The sequence below is a fragment of the Procambarus clarkii genome, chromosome 36 (assembly GCF_040958095.1).
Source record: "Procambarus clarkii isolate CNS0578487 chromosome 36, FALCON_Pclarkii_2.0, whole genome shotgun sequence".
NCBI lineage: Eukaryota > Metazoa > Arthropoda > Malacostraca > Decapoda > Cambaridae > Procambarus > Procambarus clarkii.
Genome location: NC_091185.1, coordinates 4,774,469 through 4,786,503, shown reverse-complemented (window position 1 = coordinate 4,786,503; position 12,035 = coordinate 4,774,469). Strand labels below are relative to the sequence as shown.

General features: G+C 42.4%; 1 protein-coding gene across 1 annotated transcript; it reads left to right on the top strand.

Moving 5' to 3' along the window:
* Positions 1-3,433: 3,433 nt before the first annotated feature.
* On the top strand, positions 3,434-11,193 carry RpL17 (ribosomal protein L17). Its single transcript, XM_045739168.2, has 5 exons — positions 3,434-3,561; positions 3,792-3,880; positions 9,692-9,826; positions 10,090-10,188; positions 10,925-11,193. The coding sequence occupies exons 2-5, from the start codon at positions 3,800-3,802 to the stop codon at positions 11,162-11,164; spliced, it is 555 nt and encodes a 184-aa protein (XP_045595124.1). The 5' UTR covers positions 3,434-3,561; positions 3,792-3,799; the 3' UTR covers positions 11,165-11,193.
* Positions 11,194-12,035: the final 842 nt, after the last annotated feature.

Here is a 12,035-nt window from a genome sequence, read left to right as displayed (position 1 = left end):
GACACTCCCTCCAGGGGTATCCGCTTGTCCCGTCACCTTTCAGACCATGGCCGTCAGTTTCTCCCGTCATATTTATCGTCAAAGCTGCCTGCTTGCCCCGTCAACGCTCCCGCCAAGGCCGCCATTTTGCCCCCCATCAACTTTCCCAACAAGAGCCACCAGTTTGCCGTCAACTCTTCAATCATGGCCTCCAAGAGCTTGCTTTGTCAACTCTCCTGTCAGGGCGGTCAGCATGCCCCGTCAATTCTCCCGCCAGGGCGGCAATTTTCCCCGTAAATTCTCCTACCAGTGCCGCTAGCTTGCCATATCTTTCCCGCTTGGGCCTCAAGCATGCCCCATAAACTCATTTTAACGCCGCCAGCTTGCCCCCCGTCAACTCTTAGGCCTGCCAGCTTGCCCCCCGTCAACTCCTCTTAGGCTTGCCAGCTTGCCCCCCGTCAGCTCCTCTTAGGCCTGCCAGCTTGTCCCCCGTCAGCTCCTCTTAGGCCTACCAGCTTGCCCCCCGTCAACTCCTCTTAGGCCTGCCAGCTTGTCCCCGTCAACTCTTAGGCCTGCCAGCTTGCCCCCCGTCAACTCCTCTTAGGCCTGCCAGCTTGCCCCCCGTCAACTTCTCTTAGGCCTGCCAGGTTGCCCCGTCATGGAGAATATCTCGTGTCTCCATCTCCCGCCATGGCTGTCAGCTTGCCCCATCAACCTTCCCGCCAGGGCCGCCAATTTGCCCCATCAACTTTCCCGCCAGAGCCACCAGTTTGTCGGTAACTCCTATCAAAATCGCTACGAGCTTGCACTGCCACGACAGCAATTTTGCCCGTCAATTTTCCTGACAGAGCCGTCAGGTTGCTCCATTTTTCCTGCCAGGGCGGCAAGCTTGCCCCGTCAACTCCAGCTTGCCTAGTCATTCTCTTGTCGAGGGCACCAGCTTGCCCCGTCTCACACATGACCTCTCCTCTCTTCTTTATATAGGCCCCCACGGCGCTCCGCGCGCTGCGCCGCGGAACGCGCTGTGCAACTGTCTTTCTCCTCCATCAGAAATTCCTCCGCATTCCTACATAATGCAGCGGTCATTTGAACATAATTTCTTCAATAAATATTTCCAATATTTTTTATTTTTCCTTTAGGAAATTCCGACCGCCCCTCGCGGTCACCTGTCCCTCAATAGAATTCTTGGTGACTCGGATACTTTTGATATTGTTCGCCTTATGCGTTTTTGTTCTCGTATTGGCATCCTTGGTGATATTTAGCGCCCTCTGATTATTCCGCACATTTGATGGTGCTACATAGCCTTCCCGGTTTGGTGCCTTCTTTTGATACTCATCCCAACACAATGAAGACTTCTCTCCCTCAGTTTAGGGTACTCATCCCAAGACAATGAAGACATTTCCCTCAGTGTAGGGTACTCATCCCAACACAATGAAAACTCTCCCTCAGTGTAGGGTACTTATCCCAAGACTGAAGACCTTTCTCTCAGTGTAGGGTACTTATCCCAAGACTGAAGACCTTTCTCTCAGTGTAGGGTACTTATCCCAAGACTGAAGACCTTTCTCTCAGTGTAGGGTACTTATCCCAAGACAGTGAAGATTCCTGATGACCAGACCACACACTAGAAAGTGAAGGGACGACGACGTTTCGGTCCGTCCTGGACCGAAAAAACGTGATTTTATTCAAATAAATCTTGCTTTACTAACCTGCTTACATTTTTGGAACCAGTTATTCAGACAAGGGACTTCTATTGGACGTATTCTACATGGACTTCTCTAAATCTTTTGACAAGGCACCACATAAAAGACTGGCAAGGAAATTACAAGCACAAGAACTAATGGAAAAATAATAGAATGGATTAAACAATGGGTAAAATGAAGTAAGCAAAGGGTTGTCCTAAATAGAAACGAATCTGGTTGGAGAAATATGAAAGTGGGATACTGCAAGGCTCCATATTGGGGCCCACCCTCTTTGTCATATATATATCAATGACATAGATGAGTAGACGATGAGTCACAACAACGTGGCTGAAGATATGATGACCACACATCAGAAAATGATGTAAATGTCGACGTTTCGGTCCGTCCTGGATACGACTTACGAAGAAATCCACAAGGGCCGTGACGAGGATTCGAACCTCCGTCCGGGAGCATCCCAGACACTGCCTTAATCGAGTGAGCTACGACAGGGTTAAAAAGGTTGAAACCGAAGTTTTGTTCATTTGATGCATCACGTTAGTGTGATCTCTATGTGTACGACTTACGACTTGATAATGGTCCGGGACGGACCGAAATGGGGATTGAGCTTCGGCTCTTTGGTCCCTCCTCGCAGCTCTCAATCTACTGATGCACAGGTTCCTGGGCTTATTGAGCTTGAGTGTGTCCTAGCTCGCATTCACAAAGTTTACAACTGGAGTGCTTACAGTTGGAAGATTCATGGCCTGCAGTTACCAGCTATAATTAAGCATATCTCAGTATATATATACACTGAGAGATGTTCCGCGGGCCATCATGTGAGATGGGGATATTAGATGAACTTATAGCTAGTTTTTGTTATCTACACTGTAATCTTTCATATAGGATAGTGTAGCAGCAGATTGCTGTGTATACCTAACCTTGTTAATACGAAAAGGGGATAGATTCTCGGTGTATTAGTTATACTTTTTATTTTTGGTCCTAAATTATGTTAAAGATTAAAGTATACTTGCTGGTTGTTCAGTAAATGATTGTCCTTAATATCTTAATATCCCTCCAGAGGTTGATAGACTTTATGCCCAACACTAAAAGAAACAAAAATTACAAATTAAAATACCACACGGGTGAAGGCAGCATATATCATCGGCAAATATATAAGTTTACTAAGAAATAATTGATGCATTTCATAATGTGGGAACTTCATGTCAGATTAGCTATTGAATTCCGATTAGTTTTTCATTACAATACAAATTAACGACAATAATATAAAGAAAATTTGGGAGGGAAGGCTATGTAAATTATTATTTATACGTTCTTCTGAATACTCATTTCACTCATACCTGACGCCATGAACTCCAGTTGGCCGCTACTGTCAAAAAAAAAGTAGTATACTACATATTTAGATTAAATACTACATATTTCAATTAAACATTGAAAGATTACAGTGTAAATCAAAAATTAAAGATTACACAGTGTAGATCAAAAATTAAAGACTACACAGTGTATATAAGAAATTAAAGAATACACAGATCAATAATCATTCTGCCCGAAACGCTTTGCATAATAGTGGCTTTAGGCATTGTATGTACTAGCTCTATCTATAAATTCATCAATTTTTGTATCACCCCCTTGTATGTATGTATTTTACCTAAATAAACATTTGAATTGTTTGAATGTGCATAAGGAATCGAAACGCTGTGCGTACTAGTGGCTTTACAAGAATGTAAATACTGTACTATCCAATGTATTCTCACAAACCCAATGTACCTTCTTGTATATAAATAAATAAATAAATAAATTTGAAGTAGGCGCCAGAGTGGGTAGTTGTGATGGTGGCCGCTTGGCGTTGCTGCGCTCCTTCCTCCACTGGCCGAGTGGCCTCACGCTGGTACGTGTCCCTCTCTCTTGCATTATCTCTAAACATCCACCCCAGCGCTGGCCATACCTCCCCGTTGGCACTAGCAGGCGGCGCTGTGGTACCCGGGCCGTGTATCTAGGCTGGCTGAGGGGCGCCGAGGGTTGTATTAACCGGGCTGGAGAGGGATAATAATCTTGTGTTTACATGTGAGGGTTGTTGGGTGGCCGGAGTGTTGACCTGCGGCTGGTTCTTATTTGCAGAGATCAAGATGGTGCGGTACAGCGCCCAGCCCGAGAACACCACCAAGAGCTGTAAAGCCAAGGGCTCCAACCTGAGATGCAGCTTCAAGGTGAGTTTGTGCTTCTTGGAGTGGTAGGGTGAGTAAGGGCTGTGAGTACCTGAGTAAAAGAGCTTTGGCGTGTCTGTGGTAACTACGGTAATTACCACCAGGTAGTTTGGTAGAAATCGTTTAGGGACTCGTTTAAGGACCCCAAAATTTGACTTATCAAAGGGAATTGCTTTGTTCTAGGCCTAGGGTATAGTGGGCCACGTGTGTACACCTGGCCATAGTCCCGGTGTGTGTGTGGCGGTGGGACTAAACGTGGCCTCAAGTTTATTATAATATCTAGGGGTCTTGGCAGTGCAGTCTGGCTCGTTCTCGACCCGCAATCGAAAATCTCTGGTTTGTATCCCGAGCGTGACCAATGTGGTTGGGCACATTTCCTAGCACCTAATGCTTCTGTTGACCTAACAGTAAGTAGGTACTCGGGAGTTAGTTTGTTCTGGGGTTGCATCATGGGGGGGGACCTCGATATAAGCCCAATGTGTGTGCATGCACTCTGGCTGCCTGTCCCCCGACAACATGAATTATTATAACATAATAGTCTATAGTAGTCAATATAGCCTATATGAGGCCTTACCTGGCCTGTGTGCCCCTTAACAAGACCCCAGTCTTAACACTTTCGCACTCATGGCGTTTAGTTACCAATTTTTTTCTTTAAGTCCTCTCTTGTTACTCGTGTATGAGTCGCAAAAATAAAATATTTATAAAAATTTTTCATCCGATCGACTTTGGGATAGTTTCAAGATGAGCGCCTTTAAATTGCGCACAATTTGATACCAAAATAAAAGATGTAACACGAAACTTATGGCAGAACACTTGAAAGATTATGAATACGTTTTTTGTTAAAATATTTAAAATTCTATTTATTGTGCTATTATTATGGGACTAGTTTTAAATTGTGCCCCCTTTAGATTGCGAACAATTTGATACCGAAATGAAAGATGTAAAACGAAAATTTGTCAATTGTATAAATATATAGATATAAATAATTGAGGAGATGAGCATCCAAAATTAAAATGTTAAAATTCTATTTATTGTGCTATTATTATGGGACTAGTTTTAAAATGTGCTATTATTATGGGACTAGTTTTAAAATGTGCTATTATTATGGGACTAGTTTTAAAATGCCTTTATATTGCGAACATTGATACCAAAATGAAAGACGTAACAAGACAATTGGTGTTATCAAACTGAATGGGTATACACAGTTTCAAATGTAGATAAAGAGCCCAGTAGGCTCAGGAATCTGTAAATCAGTTGACGGTTGAGAGGTTGAGCTCAACCCCCGCAACCACAACTAGGCGAGTACATTAGGCTGCGACGTGCAAATTGGTGCTCGTTCACGGGTAACTTTAGGCTTTGCTGCGGGGATTTACACCAGGCTTTTGGACATTATATGCATATACACTTGCAGGGAATTTAATTGCGAACACACTGCTACCAAAACGAACGGCGTAGCACGAGAATTAGGGTGAGAAAACTGAAACGAGTATACACATTTTACTGATTTTGTGCACACACGGGTTACTTTTGCCGACTTTAGGCTTTGCTGTGGGGAGTCATGCCAGGCTTTTGGACATTATATGCATATGTACACCTGTAGGGAATTCTATTGTAAACACAATAATGCCAAAACGAACGACGGAGCCTGAGTATTAACACTTTCGCGCGCCCTGGGATGGTAAAAAAAAAAAAAGCGGTATGTGCGCGCGGCGCTTTTGCCACGCAAGCGTAAAAACAAAAATGTGTATACTCTTTTTTACTCTCCTGACCTTAGTTCTCGAGCTACGTATTTCATTTTGGTACCAACGTGTTTGCAATAAAATTCTCTAGAAGAACATCAGTAAAAAAAGTCGCGAAACGTATAGGGATACCAGCACCAAATAAATAACTACGAATATGACTCGCCGTGAGCGCCCAACAGCAACAAAATTTTTTTACTCTTGGGATTGTTATCACCTCCACACTTGTCCTACAGCGTTAATTTTGGTATCGATGGACTCGCAATGAAATTCCCAACACGGTGATATGAATATAAACGTAGAATAATGATTGCAGCCCACCCGCAAGAGTGTGGGAAGTGGTGAAATTGTTACCCGGTATCGGTGACGGGACGGCACATGTGTGATACGGCGCTTTGAAAGTTTATACTTATTTCACTCTCCTGACATTATTATTCTATGTACGTCATTCATTTTTATGTCAGTGTTCGCAATAGAATGTTCTATGAGCCCGTAGGTAAAAAAGATCAACAAAGCGTAAGATAGAATAGCGCCAAATATAAAACAACGCTGGAACATATCAGTGAGCGTCAAACACACCTACCTTGAGGTTACCTTGAGGTGCTTCCGGGGTTTAGTGTCCCCGCGGCCCGGTCGTCGACCAGGCCTCCTGGTTGCTGGACTGATCTACCAGGCTGTTAGACGCGGCTGCTCGCAGCCTGACGTATGAGTCACAGCCTGGTTGATCAGGTATCCTTTGGAGGTGCTTATCCAGTTCTCTTGAACACTGTGAGGGGTCGGCCAGTTATGCCCCTTATGTGCTCACACGAAATGTTTTTACTTTTGTTATGTTTGTCAAGTTTATACTTGTTGCACAGTTATTTTTGGTTGTACATTGATCGGAATAAAATTCCCTAAACAGACATATGCATATAATACATGATATGGGGGAATCATTACCAGTATAAACGACTAAAGTCACCCACCTGCAACCCGTTTGGGACACTCGTGCAGACACACGCTACACCCAAAAAAAAATCTATGAAGGTTCGAGTCTACTTATGGCAGTTTAGGTGATAGTGTTCATTCTGGTATCAAAATACTCGTTTCAGTTTGTAGTTCATGAGATTTTCAGAATCTACTGAATCGCTGGAGGTTCAACATTTGAGTCAGTCATCTGACAAAACCGTCTCGTCAAATGGCAGTGTGCCAGACATCTCTGGTTCTGATTCGGTTGCTGCTTCAGCTTGAGGTGTTGAAGTGAACAAGGGCTGCCTCACACCAGATGGTCCAGGAGTTTGCATGGCATCAGCATAGGCAGGACCTGTGTCATCATTTATGTCTGGAGCGTGCCGCAAGTGTTGAGATACTGTTGCTGTTTGAGGCCAATCTTCCGGGTCCCAGCACAATAGGGCCCAATTTGCCACCTCGTGGAACTGTAGCAATGTTAGCTTTTTTTGATCAGTTGTGTTGTATTTGTACAAAACAAAGGCATTATGCAAAGCCATTTGCAGGAAATAAAACGTTATCTTTTAGGTCCACTTGCGAGTTTTCCGGGTAAAATGGTAATACCATTTGATCGAAGTGGTCCACACCTTTCATGAACTTATTGTACCATGTAGCCTAGTGGTGAGAAAGAGAACGTCATGGCGCGTCGTTTGAAACAAACCCCAATGAAATCGGATTAAAATTGAATTTTATACAAATATTTTAAGAGGACATAATTTTATGTCCACCTCGCGGAAGCGGTGAGGCAAAACAGGACTCCGGGCGGAGTCCTCATCCGCAGAAAACAAACGATTATACACATTTCGTTGTCACCACGCGCTTGCCCGCACGCTCACCAGCACGCCGGGGGCATGACCTCTTAAGTTTGCGGCGTGCATGCCGGGAGCGCGAAAATGTTATGCCCATATGTTACGGCCCTCTCGGGTCGCAACCGGGTTCTTTCTCTGATGTTGTTAGAGGTAGGGTATCCGGCCCCAAGCTAGTAGTGGCTTTCAAGGGATGTGATCCGTAACGCAAGAAAAATAAAAGGGGAAGGGAAATAAAGTCAAAAACTTAATAATATAATTAACACCATCACCATAAATAATATAAAGATTATCACAAGGGGGAGGAACAAACACTATAATGTACAATGTTGTCTTCTTCGGAAGACTCTGGACGTTCACGATGCTAAGCTCTTGGTGCTCTTGTGGCCTCACTTATGAATCCTTCGATCCTCTTGAGTCTACCCTGGCCACAGGCCAGCCAAATCACAGTTCCACTGGGGGCACCGTCGTGGAGGCCATCAACCACAAGTCCAGCCGGTAGCTGGCAGGTTCCAATCAGCGACGCTGGTTAGGCCACTCTACGATCGATACTAAGGTCGCGAACCCTAGTCAGGAGCCTCATGTGATCCCACAGACCACTCTCCTTGCCACAACACCCCAGTGGTTAAGTGTCTCCACCAGTCAGTCCCGGGTATGACAATCCCTCAACTGTCACTTCACAGGCAGGCTAACACCACAGTGTTCATCCGGCGGGCGACTCACAGCTGCTGCAGCAAACACTTGGAGACAAGACGACCGCCTTGGGTAGACTGATCCAACTTCCATTACAGCAGTCCCAGGTCGACTAATCAGACACGTCATCAGTAACAGGGACACACTAGGGCACGTCACTTACCGGCTCAGACCCAAACGCCCACCTATCCACTCCATAGATGGCGTTGGTGTCTGAGCGCCACCTCACCAGAGGTCAGCAGCGGCTGTGTTATGAGCTGATCAGGACCGGAAACTAGCCCTTGTGGCTGGTATTTCCTGTCCTCACTTGATGGCGCCGTCCATTTGGAGGGGATTTCGGGAGCTGACCCACAGATGGCGTGGTCGTCACTGCTCCGTGCTCGGACGCTGGACTCGGGTCCGTAACACCATAGTGAGAACCTCTTAGTTGCGTGAAAAGCATATTGCACTTGGCGTAGCTTTTTTAAGGCTGCCCCATTGTGTTATTCTCTTATTTCAACGATCAAAAACAAAATTAGTTTCGTTAGTTTTGATAGCTTTTGAGAGTTTTATGCCTGCCTTGGTTTAACCTTGGTAGCTCACTATTTCCGAAAACTGGATGGTGTTGAGGCAGTTGGACCTGGCATATATCTTATTATTTTAGCATTTAATCTTTAGTTCTACAAATCAAATATACTGGGATTTGATTTTTGAAGTTTTTAACAATTCATCTTATTTTTACAGCATTATCTTGCTAATGTTGATCCCCATTTAGATTATGGCATACAGTTTTGGTCACTATACAATAAATTGGATATTATTTCACTTTTTGGGTACAGAGGAGGAATGTTGGCTCCAAAATTGGAACCTTCCCTTGGTGATTTGAAGTTTAATTTACATTCTCTAAATGCAATCTTCTTGAGGTTATCTTGAGCTGATTTCGAGGCTTAGTGCCCCTGTGGCCTGGTCCTCGACCAGGCCTACTTATTTTTTTTATATTTTTTTGAAAGATATAAGAGTTATTACATTCTTGTACAGCCACTAGTACGCGTAGTGTTTCAGGCAGGTCCCTGGAATACGATCCCCGCTGCGAAGAATCGTTGTTACAACCAAATACACATTTTACTGTTGAGTTAAACAGAGGCTACAGTTATGGATTTGCGCCCAGTAAATCCTCCCCGGCCAGGATACGAACCCATGACAAAGCGCTCGCGGAACGCCAGGCGAGTGTCTTCCCACTACACCACGGAGACATTTTTTACATATGCAGGAAGCAGCCAGTAGTAGCTGTCGAACTCCCAGGAACCTATTTACTGCTAGGTGAATGGGAGCATCAGGGTGAAAGAAATGGTGCCTATTTGTAAAAAATTTTAAGTTTTGTCAAATTTCAAAATCAAAAAAGTTTTGATTTTTTCACATTTTTTAATTTTTCAGTTAATGTTAATTCATTAATTTCTGCAGCACTTTGGTGTTACATGAAACAGGTGAGCAGTGCAGGGGTTAAAGAATGCTTAATAGAAAAGAACAATGCACATTTTTGTGGCTAGAGAATTCTCTTATGCTCTTTATTTCACAGCCAAGTTTTATCTAAAATGTGTGCTTAATTTCAGAACACGTGTGAAACTGCCAATGCCATCAAAAAGATGACATTGGCTCGTTCTGTGCGTTATCTCAAGAATGTAATTGCCAAGAAAGAGTGTGTTCCTTTCCGTGTCTATAATGGTGGCGTCGGGCGATGTGCACAGGTAAGATAGAAATTATCACCTATTCAATATATTTTCTCATTTGGTTAGACAATTTTACGATCTTAACAATTTAAAAATTTAAATTAAAATTTACAACTAAAATTTTATATATTATAAATATTTAGTATTATGGTTTGGCTAGAACCTGGATACATCCTTCATGAATTATTGTATTTAGTAAACAAGTACAGTGATTAAGCATCCTTTATTTGCATAATCAATAACTGCTGTAGTTATCTTGCTTATTTGCTCCTTTTTTCCAGGCTAAAGCTTGGGGTTTATCCCAAGGTAGGTGGCCAAAGAAGAGTGCCCGCTTCCTTCTTGATCTGCTGAAGAATGCGGAGAGTAATGCCCAATATAAGGTAATTTTAATCCATAGCTGTTCGTGTTCACATTTTCCTCTAATTTTCATTAGTTTAGCCCTTGAGTTGATTTGTGTTGATTCATGGGGTAATGCGGTCATTGTTGTATGACGATTTAAACCATTGTTGTCTGGCTTCTACACATACGATGCAAATATGGCTATAATAGTACACTGTAGATGTAAATAAAGGAAAAGTGATAAAACACTGAAACCTCCAAAGATGAAACTGGAAGTGTTGGCAAAATCAAGCACAGCGTGCTGATACGTTCCAGATGCAGCCTAGCAGAGCGCCTTTACCATTTGTTCTCGATTTTGCTGACATTTCCCGGTTTATCCTCAGATGTTTCACCGATTGTTTCTCGTTCTTACCGCTGTTGCTGGCTCGACTTCAATTTTCGTTTTGTGTTTTGGGTAATATTGCTCTATAGGATTTTGATGCATTAGGCTAGACCAGTTTGTTTTAATTTGGTAAAAGTCTGGCAGATGACAAGATCATCCAATGCAGGAAGAGAGTTAAAGGAATAGATAAATATTTGGCTTATATTGTGCTTGTAGTGTTGGGTGGGATACAAAATATTGATGAATGTTGAAATCACATTGAATACAGAGACAGCTTAATAAAAATGTCTTGGCACAGGACACTTCTATTCAATTGGGTAAAGAAAATTGTCATTGGTGCCCTAAGTTAACCAAAGTAATTTTATTCCACTATTAAGAGTTAAATTTTAATACAGGGTCTAGAGGTTGATCATCTTGTGATCGAGCACATCATGGTACAGCGAGCTCGCCAGATGCGCCGCCGCACTTACCGTGCTCATGGTCGTATCAATCCATTCATGTCTTCTCCTTGCCACATTGAAGTTATCCTAGCAGAGAAGGAGCAGGTTGTGGCTAAGGCCCAAGACGAGCCTGTTAAGAAGAAGGTTTCAAAGAAGAAACTTGCTCGCCAAAAGCTTATGGCTGCCAGAGAATAATTTGTAATGTAATAAAAATGAAAAATAAATTGGTTTGATTATCCCATTTGCTCTATTGACATGTGAATGTTTTAAATTATTATAGTGTTTGAAAGATAGTTTCATCTCTTTATATTTTGAAACTTAATACAGTATATATCTAAAGCATAGAGGGATAAAAAAAAAAGAATGTGCACATTTTAATTTTTTTCAAGTTGCAGGTGGATAGTCTATCTTAAGCATACCAGAAGACAAATATTTGAAATCTTACAGTTTGTGACTAGAAAGGTGAGTGTGTACAGTATTTGAGTATATATTTGTCAGAAATTTACTAAAAAAAAAAAAAATCCTTGTTGGACTTATTATTAGCATAAACCAATTTTAATATCTGCAAAATTAGTAAATGTTGGAAAAGTAGGTCAAATATGCATTTGGTACTTGTGTTAAATAAAATGCATAATGAATTTGGGAAATGTTTTATCAATATTACTTTTAAGTTTTGAATTTAAAAATTCTATATTTGACATCTTAATGCATTCTTTCGAAACAATACCAATCCTTAAAACCAAAGTGTATTTGCACAAACTAATTATAGATTATATTTAGAAATGGCAAGACTGCCCCAAGTTGTTTATGCTAATTTTACTTTGAAGTACTTCATCGTGGAGGGTTACTCTTGTGACTTAACTTTCCCCAGAAAGGCGACTGCCAGCATTTGTTTATTCCCATTTGGGAAGTCGAAGAGGTATCTTCGTGTTGAATGATGCCTATATAGAATCTTGAGGACTTGACTTACAGGGGCACGTGTTTCTCCCTCGCAATTGGCAGACTGGGCCTTATTGCAAGTGGGTGATGGTGGTAGTGTTTTTGGTTAACGGAATAATGTCTTGCT

Bases quoted from the DNA above. Each gene is read 5' to 3' on its own strand.
- RpL17 (XM_045739168.2), top strand. From the start codon at position 3,800: ATGGTGCGGTACAGCGCCCAGCCCGAGAACACCACCAAGAGCTGTAAA. The intron at 3,881-9,691 runs GTGAGTTTGTGC...GCTTAATTTCAG, and splicing joins ACCTGAGATGCAGCTTCAAG to AACACGTGTGAAACTGCCAA. The intron at 10,189-10,924 runs GTAATTTTAATC...ATTTTAATACAG, and splicing joins AGAGTAATGCCCAATATAAG to GGTCTAGAGGTTGATCATCT.